At 44.2% G+C, this 21395-nt stretch overlaps 1 protein-coding gene across 3 annotated transcripts in view; it reads right to left on the bottom strand.

The window, feature by feature from the left end:
• IBTK (inhibitor of Bruton tyrosine kinase) overlaps nt 1–21395 on the bottom strand; it is a 125962-nt gene that overhangs the window by 64902 nt on the left and 39665 nt on the right. For all 3 annotated transcript variants that reach the window (XM_073589680.1, XM_073589678.1, XM_073589679.1), the window contains exons 15-17: nt 14756–14793; nt 12747–12843; nt 9954–10055 (exon numbers count right to left, since the gene is read on the bottom strand). In XM_073589680.1, the coding sequence (XP_073445781.1) occupies nt 9954–10055; nt 12747–12843; nt 14756–14793 (237 nt within the window). The remainder of the gene's footprint in view (nt 1–9953; nt 10056–12746; nt 12844–14755; nt 14794–21395) is intronic.

Below are 21395 nucleotides of genomic sequence, written 5' to 3'. Positions count from 1 at the left end.
CATTTCACATATTACTATACTACTAGCCCCAAGGCCTACTATACTCATATTTGAAATACCACGGCCTAGTATAGTCATTCCAAGGCCTAGTGTAATAACTCTAGTTTTACCAACTAGAATCTGGTTTCATGAAAAACAAACTGTTGAAACTTGTCTTAAAAATAATTATCTTTCTAGTTTCACCAGTTTGTTTTTTGTGAAACAAGATTGTTAAAAATCGAGTTATTACAGTAGGCCTTGGTATGACTATACTAGGCCGTGGCATTTCACATATTACTATACTACTAGCCCCAAGGCCTACTATACTCATATTTGAAATACCACGGCCTAGTATAGTCATTCCAAGGCCTAGTGTAATAACTCTAGTTTTACCAACTAGAATCTGGTTTCATGAAAAACAAACTGTTGAAACTTGTCAAGTTTCACCCGTTTGTTTTTTGTGAAACAAGATCCTAGTTGGTAAAAATCGAGTAGGCCTTGTTATGACTATACTAGGCCGTGGTATTTCACATATGACTATACTAGTAGGCCCAAGGCCTACTATACTCATATTTGAAATACCACGGACTAGTATAGTCATTCCAAGGCCTAGTGTAATAACTTGTAAGTTGGAATGGAGCAGATTACATTCATCCACTCAATGCTGACTTGTATTCCCCATGGACTTTCATTGGGGTTGGGTTTTGAGGGTTGTGTTTTGAGAAAATCACATACTTTGTTTTCAACTAGTTGCACAACTTTCTCTTGAAAAAAAATGGTTTCCTGATTCATGGCCTGCAGCTTTGCTCGTTCCAATATATTTCACGCAGACTAGCAATGCTGCATTTTAACTCATATGTGTATTTACCTGCCCAGGTGTGTGAACATCAAAAAATTCAGTTATACATGGGAAGTTTTTTATTAAATTGGAGTTTAAAAAATATAGTGCACTCAGTAATGGTATCAAATAAGGTTTTTTATTACCATAAACAAACAAAAACATTACACCATTTCATCTTGCCAGTGCACCCGTCCTACATCAGAAATAAAGTAGGCCGCAAATTGGTCCCTCATTTGGCCAACTTCAACGGATGACCTGAGAGTGTGCTGAGTGAATTCAGGCAATGGGTTAGGAGCATCATCGTCCAGTTCAAAGGTCGGGTGCTCTTTAGCCATCACAAAGTTATGTAGAACCACACAGGCCTTCACCACCTCATCGACTGTTTCAAGTTTAAGATTAATGGCCGTGCCCAGAATTCGCCATCTGGAAACAAGAATCCCAAAAGCACACTCGACAGTTCTTCTGGCCCTGGTCAGCCTGTAATTAAATATTTTTTTGGTGTGGTCCAAGTCCCGGCTGGAGTAGGGTTTCAGTAAGTTTCCGCACATTTGAAAAGCCTCATCGCCAACCATTACAAAGGGCAGTGGCGGAGCTTCGGTGTGAGGAAGAGGCCGTGGCATAGGGAAATTAAATTGGTTGCCATACAACCTCCGGCCCATGTCTGAGTTTTTAAAAGCCTGTGAGTCATTACCACGGCCAAATGCTCCAATGTCCACTGCTACAAACATACATCCGGCATCCGCAATCGCAATGAGTACTATTGAAAAGTACTTTTTGTAATTATAGTACTCAGATCCCGTTCTTTGGGGTTTGATGATCCGTATGTGTTTACCATCAACAGCTCCCAAACAGTTGGGAAAATTGCATACTGTCCAGAATTTGTCAGCAATTTCCATCCACTTTTCAGCGGTGGGCAGGGGCATAAATTCTGGGCAAAGAACATTCCAGAGAGCCCGGCAGGTGTCAGCAACAATTCCAGACAAGGTAGAGATTCCAATACGGTACTGGAAGTGTAGTGAAGATAGGGTTTCTCCAGTCGCCAGGAATCTGTGAACAGACAAAGAAGTAAAATTAATATTTATGTATATTATTTTAAAAAACTATAAAATAAAATATTAGTACATTCACGAAAACTAATTACCCAAGGTTTTGAATACTAAATTTAAAAAAAACCCATCAGACCGCACCCCTTGGTTTTTAAAACATACCGTAATGTCACCAGTAGCCGTTCCTCAGGAGGAATCGCACGACGGAGCTGTGTGTCCTGTCTCCGGATGGATTGTTGGACACGAGCAAGCAAATCCAAGAAACTTTCGTGGGACATCCGGATATAATCTGTAAATTTCTCCGGGTTTGCCTGTAGCTCGCTGTAGAGGGTGTGGTATGCCCCACGGCTCTCCCGGAGTTCAACAATCGGATGTATCCACATACGCCGCCGTCTTCGCTGCCTCTCTCTCTCTCTTCCTTTGTTCATGGCAAGCAACTGCATACGCCTGAGCCATCGCGATGTCCAAATCCAAGTTGAAGTGAAAACTCTTCCAGCGCAGATCCATGGTCACGAGAAGAATCAAGCAAATGTGAAGAATACTGTAGACAGGGTCTATATATATTAACATACCACACCCACAATGAAGTCCCATTGGTCTTGTGTGTTGTTGAATGGTTGTTTTTTCTTTTTTGTGGGGTTTTTCCAAAATCTGTAAAAAAACGCAAACGCACAAAAAACGCATACAAACGCGCAAAAACGCTGCGTTTTTTTCCTGCATGCGCATTAAAATGCTGGAAAAAAACGCAGCGTTTGTATGCATTTGTATGCGTTTTTTTAATGCGTTTTTTTGCGGGAAAAACGCGCTGCAAAAAAATGCAAGTGTGAAACTAGCCTCAGACTGTTACTTTTCTTCATGCTTCCATGGTTTATGCTGTATAAAAATAAACCGTATGGACTATTTATGTGAAAAACCCTTGCCTGACCAAATTAATCCGCTGCCAAGTGAGTGTCCCTCAACACGAACAATAAGCAGTACCTTACATTTATTATAGATATTGATATGCTGAACACGAATATGTGTTCCAAAAGTCTGTATCACGTAAGGTTTTTAAAGAAACAACAGTTTATAGTCTACATTATGACGTCCGAGACACTACATACTACATGTGCATCAATGTCAGTAGCAAAAGCAATTGTTCAAAAGTGTTTTGCAGACGACTTTCATTTATAATCCATGTCAGATGCTTCTCGAAAAAGATTCCAGCAATAGTCAGCCAACATTGACATACTCCACTTTCATTGGTACCTTTTCTCCATCAGCGCAATGTCTTGGTGAAATCTTTCACAGTGTTCACCACTAACGGCACCAAGATTGGCTGGAAAAAAGTCCAAGTGAGAATGTAGAAATTGCATTTTTAGTGACATATTGCATTTCACCAAATAATATGCTGTGAGCATGTTGTTCAAAGTTCGGTGCCCTGCTGTTGCCAAGGAAGTTGAAGGTCACATCTTTAAAGGCTTTCCATGTCACGTGTTCAGCACCTTGCAAAAGACCATCAAAGCTACTGTCATTCATTATATCTCTGATCAGTAGGCCAATAAAAATACCTTGTTTAATCTTTGCATCATTTATTCTTGGAAATTTCTGTCACAAGTAAGAAAAGGCTTCCGATTCTTTGTTCATTGCTTTGACAAAATTCTTCATAAGCCCAAATTTAATATGCAAAGGAGGGAGAAATATTGCTGGATCAACGAGAGGATTATGTTTAACATTCTTCTGTCCAGCAACCAGGTTTTCACGGAGAGGCCACTTCTTTCTGTAATAGTGCATTTCTCGTGCATGACTGTCCCACTCACAAAGCAATATTTGGTATATCCAAGCTGCAGTCCAAGAAGAAGTGCAACAACTTTTAGATCACCACATATGTTCCAGTTATAATTTCTATTAATGTGGGTCAACAGTAACTCCATATTCTCATATGTTTCTTTCATGTGTACGGCATGTCCAAAAGGTATAGAAGGATAGATATTTCCGTTGTGTAGTAAAACAGCCTTCAGACTTAAAACTAACAAGTCAATGAACAGTTGCCATTCATTCGGGTCATGTTCGCAGCATTCAAGAGCACCAAACAACCCCAAGACGTCATTGCAAAAGGTTAAACTGTCAACATGGTTGAAAATTTGATTAAGGTCTTCTTGACGACTGCGAAAAACAAACTCTTTTTCCTGGTAATAAGAGATTCCATTCTTGTAGCCTTGATCCCAATAACTCTGCCTGCCTCTTTGAAAATTTCAAATCTCTGACCAAGTCACTCAGATCAGCTTGACTGAACAGATGTGGATTAGATGTAGAAGACTCAAAGTCTGGGTGTGCAACAGTTTCATTTTCCACTGACATTGTTTGTTCACCTTCATCATCCTCCATTGTCCATACTTTGGGCGGCTTTGGAAAACGAAGACTTTCATCGTGTGGCACTGGTCTTATGGCTGAAGGATGACCAGGATACTCTATTGATTTCTTGTTCTTTGCTGAATATCCTGTTACATTTGTAAGGCAGAAGTAGCAATCTGTTACATGATCTCTCTGCTCTCTCCATATCATTGGGACAGCGAACGGAATTGAAGGTCGTGATCCATTCAGCTATGCTCTAAGTATGTCAGTATGGTCTTTTGATTCCTCCCCTGCCCAGGAGATGTGGTATGCTCCGTACACGGTCAGCCGAATGATTGACTGCGCCTGCGTGGAATTCGCATAATAAGTGCTTGCATATTTGTAGATCAGCGATTTATGTTCTTTCAGTGGAAAATTCAGAATATACCGTTTCAGAAAAGTTCATATATGAGTTTTTAGAATTATAACAGAATATTATAATGTTTTGCATCATTTCTCAAAAACCGTACGTGATAGGAAAAATCTGAAGTCATTTCTGAAATCAGCATGAAAAAATCTATCAGGAACACTCAAAATTGTCTGAGGGACAAAACCTTTGTAACACAGTGTAATACATTGTAGTACATACAAATCAAGGCCGAAAGTTTTGGCACAGAAAAAAAAGAAAACATAAAAAGGCAAATTGGACAGAATTTCACACAAAAAGAGGCAATGCAAAATTGTTAGCACCTATCCAAAATAGGGGGGAAAACAACTTTGTTTGAAGCATGTGCTGCTCCTTCAATCTCATCTGTGGCAAGTAACAGGTGTGGGCAATATGAAAATCACACCTGAAACCAGATAAAAAGGGGAGAAATTGACTTAGTTTTTGCATTGTGTGTGTGTGCAACACTAAGCATGGAGAACAGAAAGAGAAGAAGAGAACTGTCTGAGGACCTGAGAACCAAAATTGGTGAAAAATATCTATAATCTCAAGTCCATCTCCAGAGATTTTGATGTTCTTTTGTCCACGGAATGAAGAAACACTATAACTAATCTCCTTGGACATGGGCAGCAGAGAAAAAAAATGATGAAAGGTTGGAACACAGGATAGTGAGGATGGTTGATAAGCAGCCCCAATCAAGTTCCAAAGAAGTTCAAGCTGTCCCGCAGGCTCAGGGTGCATCAGTGTCAGCGCGAACAATCCATCGACAGCTGAATTAAATGAAACTCTATGGCAGGAGGACCGAACTGCTGACAAAGACACACAAAAAAGCTAGACTGCAGTTTGCCAAAATGTACGTGAGTAAGCCAAAATCCTTCTGGGAAAGCGTCTTGTGGAGAGATGAGACTGAGATATAGGTTTTTGGCATATCATTCTACTGATTACCTAAAATGAAATAAGGCCTTCAAAGAAAATAACACAGTACCAACAGTCAAATATTGTGGCGGTTCAAAGTTGTTTTGGGGTTGTTTTGCTGCCTCTAGAACATGGTGCTTTGACTGTGTGCAAGGCATCATGAAATCTGAATATTACGAAAGGATTTTGGGTCACAATGTAGTGTCAAGTGACAGAAAAATGGGTTTGCCTCCTAGGTCATGGGTCTTCCAGCAGGACAACGACTGAAACATACTTCAAGAAGCAAAAAAGAAACGGATGGATACAAAGTGCTGGAGAGTTCTGGAGTGGCCAGCAATGAGTCCAGATCTAAATCCCATTGAAGAGAGATCTTAAAATTGCTGTTGGGAGAAGGCACCCTACAAATATGAGGAACCTCGAGCATTTTACAACAGAAGAATGGTCCAGAATTCCAGTTGAGAGGTGTAAGAAACTTGTTGATGGTTATAGGAAGTGACTGATTTAATCCCAAGGGAGTGCAGTTGAATATTAAGCTGAGGGTGCCAACAATTTTGTCCTGACCAATTTTTGAGGTTGTGTGTGAAATTACAGTATGTCCAATTTGTCTTTTTTTTTCCTCTGCTTTTTGTGTTGTTGCAATACACACAAAGGAAATAAACAAACGTATAACGAAACATTTAAATTGCAATAATTTTCTGGGAGAAATACTTCAGTTTCTGGAACAATTTCAAGTGGGGCAGCACTTTCGGCCATGACTAAATGTACTACAGTGCATTATCTCCATTGTCAGGCACCACTCCTGGCGATATGGTAGACAAAAAGGCCATTGTGAAGCCTCTCATAGCAACCACTGTCACCCCGCGATTGAGCTGCAAGGGTGTGCAGGTTGGCTGACAATGGGAGTGATTTCCCTGTCAGATTTCTCACTAGTGACAGTAGCATATGAGAGATGCCCAGTCTCAGCAGTTGCAACAGGTGTCTGGCTGTGTGCAACAGTTGGCTCCTGATGAGGATAGCACTATTGCCCATTCCATTCATCAGATGTAACTGTAGACCTAATTGGAGGAAATCAGCATTTGTGAGAAGGGGTTAAGGGAGAAGTCGGAGGGACTACTTAGGAGTAGACAGCAGCAGAAGAAAAAAAAAAAATCACAACCTGTTCCTGTCACCACTTTCCATGGACAAGCCTCCATTAACACCAGGTGGAAGGAACATCACTCTTCTCATGAGAGGGGTATTTTCTATTAAAGGAGTAAAAAAAGTGAGCAGTGGCAACTGATCTACCCTTGAAGCTAATTTGGCCACTTGATAACATGGGTGTACATTGTGTTTAGATAACAGAGATTTTCAAGTATGCGATATGTGCAAGTGGACATTGGCACAAGCAGGCCTGTGGAGTCGGTAAGCCAAACCTGACTCCTCAATTACCCTGACTTCTGACTTCCTCATTTGTGCTTCACTACTGAGCATGTACATAAAGTACAGCACAGATTCATCTCAACTAAAAGCCGAGATCATTAGATCACGAACAGAACAGACATTTATAGGATATATCATAACAACGGCTCTGACCCCACAGCACTAGTCACTACTGAGCATGTACACAAAGTGCAGCACAGATTCATCTTACCCCCGACCCCACAGCACTGGTCACTACTGAGCCTGTACACAAAGTGCAGCACAGATTCATCTCAACTACGACTCCACAGCACTTGTCACTACTGAGCATGTACATAAAGTGCAGCACAGATTCATCTCTCCTCCGACCCCACAGCACTGCCTCACTACTGAGCATGTACATAAAGTGTAGCACAGATTCATCTCCACTACGACTCCACAGCACTGCCTCACTACTGAGCATGTACATAAAGTGCAGCACAGATTCATCTCACCTCCGACCCCCACAGCACTGGTCACTACTGAGCATGTACATAAAGTGCACCACAGATTCATCTCACCTCCGACTCCACAGCACTAGTCACTACTGAGCATGTACATAAAGTGCAGCACAGATTCATCTCACCCCCGACCCCACAGCACTGGTCACTACTGAGCATGTACATAAAGTGCAGCACAGATTCATCTCCATTACGACTCCACAGCACTGGTCACTACTGAGCATGGACATAAAGTGCAGCACAGATTAATCTCCATTACGACTCCACAGCACTGGTCACTACTGAGAATGGACATAAAGTGCAGCACAGATCTCACCTCCGAACTCACAGCACTGGTGACTACTGAGCATGTACATAAAGTGCAACACAGATTCATCTCTCCTCCGACCCCACAGCACTGCCTCTCTACTGAGCATGTACATAAAGTGCAGCACAGATTCATCTCAACTACGACCCCACAGCACTGGTCACTACTGAGCATGGACATAAAGTGCAGCACAGATTCATCTCACCCCCGACCCCTCAGCACTGGTCACTACTGAGCATGGACATAAAGTGCGGCACAGATTCATCTCACCTCCGACTCCACAGCACTGGTCACTACTGAGCATGTACATAAAGTGCGGCACAGATTCATCTCACCTCCGACTCCACAGCACTGGTCACTACTGAGCATGTACATAAAGTGCGGCACAAATTCATCTCACCTCCAACTCCACAGCACTGGTCACTACTGAGCATGTACATAAAGTGCTGCACAGATTCATCTCACCCCCGACCCCTCAGCACTGGTCACTACTGAGCATGGACATAAAGTGCGGCACAGATTCATCTCACCTCCGACTCCACAGCACTGGTCACTACTGAGCATGTACATAAAGTGCGGCACAGATTCATCTCACCTCCGACTCCACAGCACTGGTCACTACTGAGCATGTACATAAAGTGCTGCACAGATTCATCTCCACTACGGCTCCCCAGCACTGGTCACTACTGAGCATGGACATAAAGTGCAGCATAGATTCATATCAACTAAAAGCTGAGATCCTTAGATCCGGAACAGAAAAGACACCTATAGGTCATTTCATAACTTTCCCAAATTCTTATGAAAACATTTACAGCACATCCTGCACTGAACATACTGTACCCTATGTATTCTATATTTTAGGAGTCGGAGTCAGTTCACTATATACCGACTCCGATTCCACCAAAATGGATATAGACTCCATGACTCAGACTCCACAGCTCCTGGCACGAGTGGCATGTATGAACTATGCAAATCTCGAATTTTTAACTTTACAAGGTTTTGTGCATCTCAGGCTCTGTTTGGATCAGAGTTTTAGTTACAAGCATTCAATTTTATGCAATTCTTCCAAAAGCTTACACTTTGATGCAAACGGCGCCCAAGACTGGCTGCCTGGTGGCATTTTCCAAAATGGTCTCATTTTTGTTTGTTAAAAGTGGATAAAATAGATAGGTAGGAAAAGGGCTAAAGCCTTGTGCAGAAAATGAAATAAACATCCTATTAGAAGTTGTTCGATGTTTTAGAGCACCCGAGGTTATGAAAAATTGGCCATTTTTAACCAGAAGACAAATCTGATGTTTTTTCTTCAGTTTGTTATCTGTTTTTCACATTCATACTATACATCCACAATCTGAAAAAAATAAATAATTAAACAGAAATACATGGCCTAACAAAGTTTCCTATGCATTGAAAAATATGGGTTCACAGACTATTCATGTGCGTTCTGTTTAGGATACAGACAGCACATGGACTGAAAGTTGTTCAAACCTGGAAAAGCAGTTGTGAGTAGCAACATTATCAATACCATTTACATTCCAGCTATCACATTAGGGATGAGTTAGTTAGTTAAAAAGGCAGTTGACAGAATAGTGGCCGAGGCCGGGTACAGCACATCTGCATCCTATAGAGGGTGGATGTGCCGTAACCGGTTGTAACCAGTAGGCAGAGGTGCTCTGTGCAGCTCTGTAAGCGATCACTTCCGGCTGCCACCAGCATCAAGAATGGCTGGTCAGCGGCGATGCCGGGTGTCGAACCCCCGTCGATCAGATATTAATGACCTATCCCAAGGATAAGCCATCAATGTTAAAATTAGCAGACAACCTCTTTAAGTTGATAGTTTTGTATGGCCCGTGAATGAGGCTATAAATATCCAAAAGGCCCTTGAGAAAAAAGTTCCCCACCCCTGAGCACACATGCTATCCGCACAGCCGAAACCTCGCTCATCTGTTGTGACCCGTGGCCACCAGGTGAATATTTTGGCTGTGCCATATTGTCTTACCCTAAGGGGTAATTTATGCTAGATAGAAATAAGATTTCAGGTTAAGGAAACGTCTTCTGACTTATGTTGTAATGGATCACAGATGTCAGGGAGCCTTTATGTCATCATGTATATACACAACTTTCCATTTCAGTAACTGTTCTTTGATAAAAAAAAAACAACACACAATTGCGCACATAACACATTCTCAGAAATCCTCTCTCGCCTACTCACGTCTTTCGGTAAGGGTGACTTCACATATCTCCTTTAATCGGACAATGAGTAATTGATCTGCCATCACCAGGACATTACAAATAAATTCCACATTTGCCGACTCTGAGGGGGGAAAAAAATGTTTTAACATGAGAATTTTACATTTGAACGCATGATCACTTTAGAAATGAGATCATGATGGGCTTATTGATTGATCTTCATGGTGCATGTCAGCCAGTATTCATGAGAAGAAAGTCACAATCTCAGCCAAAACTACTTACATTGTAGTCATTGATAGCCAGGAGATCTGGGGGCATGAGGACAAGCCATTATCAAGTACCAAATATCCTGGCAGTTACCATCACAAACATTGAAATCACACAATGGTTTTTTTCCAACCACTAGAAAAAGTTACTATTGCACAAAAATATTTGACGACATATTAGAAAATCTGAATCATAATCCTTTTCACACCACAAGGGAAAAAAACAGTATTCACAGTTTATGGGTTGCCAACAATAGTACAAGGGAGATCCAATGGTAAGCAGATGTCTCCACGCTCTTCACATAGCCTCAGATAGATGTCTCGGTGACAAAGTGCCCACGTTCCGGATGTAGAAGCAATTTGGACACAGCATATTTTCGCTGCGTTCAAAGCGCTGCCTTCTATTGGACGCAGGTAAATCTGCGTGTGTTCGCTGAACCATGGGGATTTACAGTGTTCAGTTTCTGCAAATGATCCGCAGGCGTCTGCAGACGCATAGTGGACATGGGGTTTTATGGGATCCCATCCTCTATACTGTAACATCTGTCTGCTGCGGGTTGGAGAGTGTATAAATACGCAGAGTCAAACCTGAAGCAATTGATGAATGTGAGAATGTACCCTAAGGCTGAGTTCACACGTGGCGTTTTTTTCGCGTTTCCGCGGCGGCTTTAACCACGCGATTTTGCCACGAAAACGCGAAAAATAAGCATCCCATGCATTCCTATGGGATTCCGCAATGCTGTGCTAATGCTGCGGTTTTTACCGCGGCGGAATCGCTTTGCGGTAAAAAACGCAGCATGCTCATTAATTTAGTGGAATCGCAGCGATCCCGCACCCATAGGAATGCATTGTTCCGCTTACTTTCTGCATGTGGCTGTGCACACCGTGCGAAAAGTAAGCAGAACAATTGCGGATGGTACCCACGGCCCGGAGGAGAGGAGACTGTCCTCCGGGCTTTGGGTACCATATCCCTGTAAAAAATAGAATTTAAAATAAAAAATATTGTTATTCTCACCTTTCGACGTCCCACGCAGCCTTCCCGCCTCTCTCCACGCTCCCGGGGCCAGTAAGCCTTTGCGAGCGATGACGTCCGTTCTCGTGGGATCGCGAAGTCTTGCGGTCATCGCGAATGACCGCTAGACGTCGCGATCCCGCGAGAACGGACGTTATCGCGGTAATTGTCGCAAGGGATTACTGGGACCGGAGCGTGGAGAGAGGCAGGAAGGCTGCGCGGGACGTCGGAAGGTGAGAATAACAATATATTTTTTTGTTATTATTATTTAAATTCTATCTTTTACTATTGATGCCGCATAGGCGGCCTCAATAGTAAAAAGTTGGTCACACTAGTCAAACACTATGTTTGACGAAGGTGACCAACCTGTCAATCAGTTCTACAAGCGATGCTCCAGATCGCTTGGAAAACGCTAGCAATTCTGCAAGCTAATTACGCTTGTAAAATGCTAGTTTTTCCGCAGGAAAATCGCGGGAATTTAAAATGCGATTTTCCTGCGGAATGGAATTCCGGAACTCTCGCGGTAATCTCCGAGAGAGTTCCGCTACGTGTGAACCCAGCCTAAGGGTCCAACTAGACTGAAGGTAGAAGTATAGAGACTTTTTTTGGATAAAAAAAACCGCAATAACTTTATTTATAGACTTGAATAAAAGAGGACATTTCCAGTATTATAAAAAGAATGTGAGAGCTTTCCTATGCGTTTCGAAGTGAAGCTCAGCCAGCAACCCTCGGCTAAGTTGAAAATCCACTCCTGCTACATAACAATGTGAATGAAGTTATAGATATCCATCCGTTTAAAAAAAATAAAAAATACCAACTTTATTTGTAGACTTGAATAAGAGAGGATATTTCCCAGTACTATAAAAAAGAATGTGGGAACTTTGCTACGCGTTTGGAACTGAGGCTCAGTATTTACTCTTGGGCAAGGACTGAATTTCAGTTGGAAACGCATAGGAAAAGCAGTCACATACTTTTATAGTACTGGGAATGTCCTCTTTTATTCAAGTCTACAAATAAAGTTATTGCATTTTTTTCTTTCAAAACACGGAAGGATATCTCTAACTTCAATCTCATTGTTAGTTACCATGGAGCGTATTTTCAACAGAGCCGATGATTGCTGGCTACGTCGACCAGGGTGGGCTGGGGTTCATACCTTTTCTTTTAGGAGTCTTTACACAGACCTCTGCACAAAACAAGCATCATTCACCAATATAACAAACTGATTGGCATTCAATTAAAGGACCTTTTACACGAGTCAAAGGATACTGCATAGAGAGGAACAAATTCCTCAAACATTTTGCATATTTTCAGGAGCACCCTGTTTACATGGTGAGATGTGCTGCTGACGGATTATTTCTTCTTTCGGCAACAGACAAGCTGCATTTGCTTATTGATCAGCTGCCCTGTCTACATTGCACCGTGGTCAGTAACGAACAATTTGGTCAGTCATCGTTTCATGTAAAAGGGCATTTGCTTTTCCCTTCCCAAAGTTTGTCCTTCATCGAGGACAAGAAACCCTCCTCTGATCTAAACCTACCTTTCACAGCGGGAGCCTCGTCTGTGTAGATATAATCAAGAATGGCTTGTAAGACTTCTGAGTGAACAGGTATTTCTAAAGCAGAACAGCATCTCGCCTGCAGGATACAAAGACCTTCAGTCATCCAGATGTCCAGTTCTACGCCCCAAGCCATGCCCTATGGAGCAATTACTTCGGGCGACACTAATAAAAAGCTGTAAGCCTTGGCACCCACCATATTCATTAAATCCATTTGAAATGGCTCTTGCTAAGCCCGAACATGCAACTGTATACTGATTGCTAAAACTTCAAACCAACCGTCGTTTTAATTATTATTTTATAAATCAATAGTACACATGAAAATAAGCAACTTTGTAATATATCTTACTAGAGAAATCTGCTTCTTTCTCTATCTGGACTGATCATTATTCAACAAAATTCTCACTTCAAGGGTAAAAATCTGCCTTCACTGAAAACAGATTTTCCTATTTCTCACAAAGTTGTATGGAGAATTGTAACTAATGCTTGAACTTGACACTGTGGTCACATTATATGGGCATGGTTGTTCTAGTGACAGGTTCACTTAAAAGGGAATATGTCATCAGGTTTTTGCCACCTAACCCTAATCTGAGAGCAGCATAATGTAGAAGCAGAGATCCTGATTCCAGCGATGTGTCACTTAGGCTAGTTTCACACTAGCGTTTATTTCCTGCAGCGCACGGCGCCGCTAAGCCCCGCCCCAGGCCGGCTCCCTGCCCGCCCCATCCGGTCATCGCCGCCTACTAGCGCACATGGGCGCTTGCGATCTGCGCACCCTATCTTTAGCATAGAAAAAGAAAAGAGAAATTCCAGCGCCAGAAATGAAAAATTAAAAATCCATTTTATTGTGCCAATGCTTATTAAAATTCCATATCGGGAGCTGCTTTGGAGCAGTCCACATATGTGTTTCTGATTTTTGCAGGTGGGAGAATCCAATAAAAGGAAGTTTGTTACATTTAATGTCAGAACATGATTAAGACCTGAGGCGTCGAAACGCGTTGTTCTGCAGTCATCCGACTAGTATGCTGTACCTGCTGGAATTTTAATATGCATTGGCACAATAAAATGGACTTGACCAGGCAGTCAATCAACAGTGAAAAAGAAACAGGAGAAATTCCAGCGCCAGAAATGAAAAATTAAAAATCCATTTTATTGTGCCAATGCATATTAAAATTCCAGCGCACGGCAAAATCCTGCTAGCGCACGGCCAGCGCAGGATCTGCGCACCCTATGCTAAAGATAGGGTGCGCAGATCGCAAGCGCCCATGTGCGTTAGTAGGCGGCGATGACCGGATGGCGCGGGCAGAGAGCCGGCAGGGGGCGGGGCTTAGCGGCGCCGTGCACTGCAGGAAATAAATGCTAGTGTGAAACTAGCCTTATTAGGATGTTTGCTGCAGTTTTGATAACATCCAGCTGATGAAACAGTGAGCTTATCATGAGAGAACTAGTAAATCTACTGCCAAGTAGTCAAGCCTGACTTCTATCTAACCCCGCCCCCAACAGTGATTAGCAGCTTTCAGTGCCCATTGTACATGGGCAAAGCTGCCAATCAGAGGTGTGGGCAGGGTTATGTAGAGCTCAACTTTCAGGAAACTGGTAGATCTGCAGCAGATTAAGCAGTAATTTTAATAAAAACTGACAGTAGGTGACATCACAGGAATCAGGGTCACTGCTCTTTCTTTACCCTGCTCTCAAGTGGGGTAGTAAAAACTTGTTTACAGATTCCCTTTAAAAAGAGTTCTGTCAGTACAAAATGACTGTTCTAACCAAGAATAGGTGTTCAGCGCACACCATTGCCATGAGCAAATAGTTTAATGCCTTTCCACCTACTTAATTTCCATACATCCCAACGCTTTTTTGGCTCACTTAAGGCCAGACCTGTCAATCAAAGAAGAGGAGAGTGAGCAACCTAAGTTTGGTTTGAACAGTCATTTTTTGACAGACTTCCTTTAAGTCGGATGTACTACTGGCATCTTCCAAATTTGTCTTACCTCAATCCAAGAGCTGCTAAGCATGATGTGAAAATATTCTATAAAAAAAGTATACAAAAAAGTGTCAGTAGACAAAAAGATCAAAAATGACTAAAAACTGTATTCACAAGACACCGCATATATATCTAAAATACAACAAATATCAAAGAGAGTGGAAACTCCGATGGAGAAAGGGCAACAGAGGGAGAGCGGGCAAGAGAAAGAGAGATAGAGAGCGGGCAAGAGAGGGATAGAGAGAGCTCGGGCAAGAGAACGGTAGAGTAAAATAGGGATAGAGAGATAAAGACTGGGAGGCCTTACAGAAGAGAACTCTGGAGGATAACCTCAAGGATTTCCTGACTGTATTCAAAAGGGTGGCAGACAGAGAGAAACTGCCGCAAGAGCAATTGGCAGAGGTCCTAGCTCCAAACCTTACTGGGAAACCACAGAAGTGTACTACGACCTTGCCCTGAAGAACGCTAAGGCATACAACAAGCGGAAGGCGTAGATCAAGGCACATTTGGGAGTCACCCTGCCAGTCCGAGCACAATGGGTGCACCTCTGGTGCTATCAAAGGGACAAACCTCTCTGGTCCCAGGTGTTCAACCTGTAACACCTAGTGTAAAAATGACTACAGTCCAAGACTTGCTCTCCGGCCCAGATAGTGGAAAAAGTTATAGTGGAGCGATTTATCCACTCACTACAGAAAGCCATGCAACGCTGGGTTGCCCAAGGAGATCCCCTGAATGCAGATGACAGTGTGAGCCTTGATCATGGAAAGCTCCCTGAGCAAATAAGGGAGCATGAGGTCACATTTCTGGGATACCCAAAAGAAGGAGTTCAAGTCCACATCTAAGTGGCGCACAAAGACCCAGGAGGGGTAAGAGCCGGGTTCAAACATTACATCTTGTACCTCCACCTGTTGGAGGTGTCGAATCTCGGGTCACATATCAGCCATTTGTCCCTTGACCCAATAGACTGCAGCATAGGCCGCCGCTACTCCTACTTTGCCTACCCTGCCTGCAGTGCCGTTCCTCATCCTGGAGAGGGGTCTCAGGAATGCCAGATGACTATGAAAGATGTGTAAGTGATGGGACTTCTGAACTCAGGGAGTTTGATGACCCTGGTAAGGGCCACACTTTGGCATGTGCTAGTCCCTGGGAATTGGATGGGGGCAAGTTTATCCATGGAGACACCAAGAACTATCCCATGGTCCAGGCTGACGTATACACAGACTGCAGTTCCATGTCCCACCATGTGGGATTGGTGAAGGACTTTTTGCATGCTATTGTTATCAGTTGAGATTTTCCTTTGTTCTGGGACTTATGGGGTAAAGCTGTAGCACTCAGCAGTCCAGTAGCTCGCCAGGAGTCAGCTATCGCAACAGTCACATGATGCAAATGGTGAATTTCTATTCACTCCACCGGCTAGAAAGGAGGATGAGGCATTTCCTAAAGCCAATATCCTTGACCTGGAGGAGTTCCAGGACAACTACTGGACAGCCTAGCTCAGGGACTTAATAGTAAAAGGTACTCTGGAAAATGTGTGTTAAAAAAGGGGTTTCCAAGGAGACGGGATTCGATAATCAGTTTTTGCAAGGGGCCTGCCATATTGACCAGTTGGGTCATAGGACCAGAGTAAAGGGACAGCTAAAAGAGAACCTCTTCAAAGCCCAAGAGGAAAAGTCCACAGAATACAAATCAGTCAGCTTGAGAAAGAGAGACAATTTAAGTCTGGGGATCGGGTACTTGTGTTAAGTATCCACATGGGGTGTGCAAGTTCCTTACCCAGGGTCAGGGGCTCTAGAAAGTGGTGGAAAAAGTGGGAGAGGTCAACTATAAAGTACACCAACAAAGGAAAAGGCAGGCGTTTTCCACATATTATGTCAACCCCCTCGAAACTCCTTGCTCATTCACCCGGTCTGAAGCCAACCTTCTGGATGTCAGAGTAACAGGAAATTTGTCACCTTCCCAAAGAAAGCCGGAATTGGTACCTAAAAATAGAGGCAGGTTCTTGAAGTTACTTGGTCACACTCGTCTCAAAACATGAGTCTTAAGCTCAGGTCAATTTAAAGTCCTGTAGAATTCTGGGCCCATTGGGAGGTAGACTCAGAGAAGACAATACAGAACTGACTACAGCCTCTCTCAAAGTCAGTTTTGGTAAAATAGACCTCTTTAGACACAGTGGGTTGGCAGATGGTGCCCAGCCCTCGGCTTTGGGCACAAGGGGAGGGTATGTAGTAAAACCAGGAAGGCTAGAGTTAATTCTTAGCTCTGCAGGCTTTGATTAGTAGAACTGATTAGCTCTGCATGTAAACAGGCTAGGTGTTCACATAAGGAAACCAGTTCAAGGAAGCTGACCAGAGTGGATGTGGCTGAGTTGAGGAGAGAGACAGGCCAGAATACCACTCTGAGAAGAGTTTACACAGGCCGTGTGCAGAGAACTGCAGTGGTTGCTATGGACAATACTTGTTTTGGTTGACAGAGCTCGAGCTAGCTCAGCCGTGAAGCAGTATCTAGGGTCTGTTTTGTTTAGTTAGTGCCTGGACAAGCCTACGTATTTATGTTTGAGCTTGTTTTGGTGCTGTGCAATCTGTGGAAAACAATCAAATTTCTATGTGTTTGGACCAAAACTGCATTGCCTGTGTGAATGCTACCTAAGGTTTAATGCCTACCAGAGATAGAACCTCTACAATGAATACTGTACATACATACATCCAGTACAGACCAAAAGTTTGGACACACCTTCTCATTCAAAGAGTTTTCTTTATTTTCATGACTATGAAAAAGGAGATTTTTGTGTACTCACCGTAAAATCTCTTTCTCTTAGCCTTTAATTGGGGGACACAGAACCGTGGGTGTTATGCTGCTGTCCACTAGGAGGCGACACTATGCATAATCTGAAAAAGATTAACTTTGGCTCCTCCTCTGCAGTATACACCCCTGGACGGCGTCAGCCTTCTCCAGTTTTGTGCAAAAGCATTAGGAGGAATATACCAGAAACATAACCATGCCTGTAAGAAGGCTACCATAAATGAGCTCAAACAATATGAGAACCCAGCTCAAACAATATGAGAACCCAAACGTAACAACAGCCCGCAAGGGCAACAGGGTGGGAGCTGTGTCCCCCAATTAAAGGCTAAGAGAAAGAGATTTTACGGTGAGTACACAAAAATCTCCTTTACTCTGTCGCCTTATTGGGGGACACAGAACCGTGGGACGTCCCAAAGCAGTCCCTGGGTGGGAAGCAGTGGACGAATATTGTACTGACAGTTCCCTAAATTTGGGGTACTGCCGCCTGCAGGACCCGTCTACCCAGGCTCGCATACCCTGAGGACTGGGTATGCACTCTGTAGTGTTTTGTAAATGTGTGCAGGCTAGTCCAAGTGGCTGTCTTACACACTTGATGTGCCGAGGCTTGATGCTGAATGGCCCAAGAGGCCCCTACCGCCCGCGTAGAGTGAGCCGTGATACCGGCCGGAAGAGCAGAATTGTTAAGGCCAGGGCTGTGGAGTCGGTAAGCCAAACCTGTGACTCCGACTCAGACTCCTCAATTTCCCTTACACCGACTCCGACTCCGACTCCAACTCCGACTCCGACTCCCACACATATTGCTTATATTTAAGTGAAAAATTTATTGTAGTACAATGTGAACCTCAGACATTTAATCATTTTTATGATCCAATAATCAAGATATTTAGATAGAACAGAATATATATTGGTGTACTACCCGGTTTTCATTCTTTTTGGTACAGATACGATATGGATAGACAGATATGGATAAATGGATAGATAGAGCAGATTTCTAATCTGCTTTTGCTATTGAAAACATTATCTATGAGCTCAAAAACCTTTCAGGTGATGCAGTTTTTTAAAAAGATGATCAGCTTTTGCAGCTGAAAAACGTATCCTCAAAAAACACAGGAAAAACGCTGTGTGTGAATGTAGCCTTAGATCAGGAATATAACAGCCATTTATAGGACATTTCATAACTTTCCCAAACTCCTATGAAAAAATATTCAGCACATCCTGCATTGAATTACTGTACCCAATTTATTATATATTTTAGGAGTCGGAGTCGGTCCATTTTACACCGACTCCAACTCCGACTCCGACTCCACCAAAATGAGCACCGACTCCGACTCCACGACTCCGACTCCACAGCCCTGGTTAAGGCGGTAAGCTTCTTGAATGGTGGACTTGATCCACCTAGCAAGGGTGGCGTTGAAAGCCAGTAGGCCCTTGCGAACGCCTTCTGGAAGAAGGAAAAGTGAATTAGACTTCCGGAAGGGAGCAGTCCTAGACACGTAAATACGCAATGCCCTGACAAAGTCTAGCGTATGCAGAGCCTTCTCCACTCTATGAACGGGAACCGGGCAAAGAGATGGTAATGAGATTTTCTCATTGAGGTGGAAGGTGGACACAACCTTCGGAAGGAAGGATGGCACTGTACGGAGAACCACCTTGTCCTGATGAAAAACCAGGAAGGGTTGTCTGCAGGAAAGAGCTGAAAGTTCGGACACCCTGCGTAGCGAGGTGATTGCCACCAGGAAAAACCACTTCCTGTGATAGAAAGCGGAGTGAGACCTCCTTTAGGGGTTCAAAAGGAGGTGACTGTAGTGCTGTCAAGACCAGGTTGAGGTCCCACGTCTCCGACGGATGTTTGTAGGGGGGAACCAATCGAGAAACCCCTTGGAGAAAAGTCTTCAATTGCGGATTGTTAGCAAAATGCCTCTGAAAGAGCACTGAAAGCGCTGACACCTGGCTCTTAAGCGAGCCCAGGGATAGCCCGGCGTCCAGGCCTGACTGAAGGAAACCGAGGACCTTTGGAAGAGAATAGGGGAGTGGGATGTGCCCACGAAATTCGCACCATGTGAAGAAAGCCTTCCAGGTACGATAGTAAGTTTTGGCTGAAGTTGGCTTTCGAGCCCTGATCATGGTTTTAACAACGTCCGATGAAAAAACCTGCTTGGGTCAAAAACCAGGTCTCAATGGCCATGCCGTCAGATTGAGAGCCCCTGATTTCTGGTGGAAGAACAGGCCTTGTGACAGAAGTTCGGGACGTGTGGGGAGACGCCAGGGAGCGTCTGCTGTGAGTTGCACTACGTCGGCGTACCATGTACGCCTGGGCCAGTCTGGAGTGAATAGGATGGTGGGGAACACCCTCTTGTTTGATCTTCCTCAGGACTCTGGAAATCAGGGGAAGGGGTGGAAAAATGTACAGAAGCTGGAACTGGGTCCAGTCCTGAACCAGGGCATCTGCTCCGAGCGACTGCGGATCGCGCGTCCTGGCCATGAAATTGGGAACTTTGGCATTGAGATGGGATGCCATCAGAACCACGTCCGGGGTCCCCCAACGATGGCAGATCTGATGGAAAACTTCGGGATGGAGAGACCACTCCCCCGAGTCCATTCCTTGACGGCTGAGATAGTCGGCTTCCCAGTTGTCCACACCCAGAATGTGGACCGCAGAGAGTACCGACCTCGCATCCTCCGCCCAGTGTAGGATACGTGTTACTTCGTTCATCGCCTGGATGCTGCGGGTGCCGCCTTGATGGTTCACGTATGCCACCGCCGTGGCATTGTCCGACTGCACTCTGAGAGTCTGCTAGCAAGTGATGGAAGGCTTTCAATGCCAGGAAGATGGCCCGAATTTCCAAGATGTTGATGGGCATGGTCACTTCCATTGGTGACCACTTGCCTTGCGCTCTGTGATGTAGGTGTACCGCGCTCCAACCTGAAAGGCTTGCGCCGGTGGTCAAAACCTTTCAGTGACCGGAGAGAAAAGGATTTTCCCATTGCAAGCGAGGTTGGCTGGAGCCACCAGTGCAGGAACCTCCTGGTTTTCGCTGATAACCGGAACTCTCTCTTGAGGGAGAACAGATTCCTGTCCCAGGACTTGAGGATGGGGTCTGAGGTGAATCTGGGCAAATGGTACCGCCTCCATTGCCGCTGCCATCCTGCCCAGTCCGCTCATGGCATACCGGAGAGATCGGGGGAAACCGCGGAGGAGAGTGTGAACTCCCAAACGGAGGGCCAGTGCCTTGTCCCTGGGGAGGATCACCAGACCCCTGGAGATGTCAAATAGCATCCCCAGGAAGGTCAGAGACTGACTTGGGGTAGTCGAGGACTTCTGTAAATTGACTAACCATCCCAGGCGACTCAGAGTGTCGATCGTGATTGAGACTTTGACCTCGCAGTCCTTGAAGGTGGGGGCCTTGATGAGGAGGTCGTCCAGGTATGGAACGACTACTATGCCTCTGGAGTGCAGAACGTCCATGGTAGCTGCCATGTCCTTTGTAAATGTTCTGGGAGCCGTGGCGAGACCAAACGGGAGGGCCACAAACTGGTAATGGTCTTGGTTGATTGCGAGTTTGAGAAATCTCTGATGGGCGAAGCAATCGGTATATGCAGGTATGCGTCCTGTATGTCTATGGAGGCGAGATATTCTCCTTCCTCCATGGACGCGACGATTGACCGGAGGGATTCCATGCGAAGGTGACGAACTCGAACATACTTATTCAGTTGCTTGAGGTCTAGTATGGGTCGGACGCTGCCTCCCTTTTTGGGCACCACGAACAGGTTGGAGTAGAACCCTCGTAAGCGCTCGTCTGCTGGAACCGGTATTATGACTCCTGCTTGCAGGAGGGATGAAACCGCTT

The sequence above is a fragment of the Dendrobates tinctorius genome, unplaced genomic scaffold (assembly GCF_039654945.1).
Source record: "Dendrobates tinctorius isolate UK_male_01 unplaced genomic scaffold, ASM3965494v1 ptg000111l, whole genome shotgun sequence".
NCBI classification, from domain to species: domain Eukaryota; kingdom Metazoa; phylum Chordata; class Amphibia; order Anura; family Dendrobatidae; genus Dendrobates; species Dendrobates tinctorius.
Note: the sequence above shows the minus strand (reverse complement) of the source record. Positions and strands in the feature narration are given on the sequence as shown.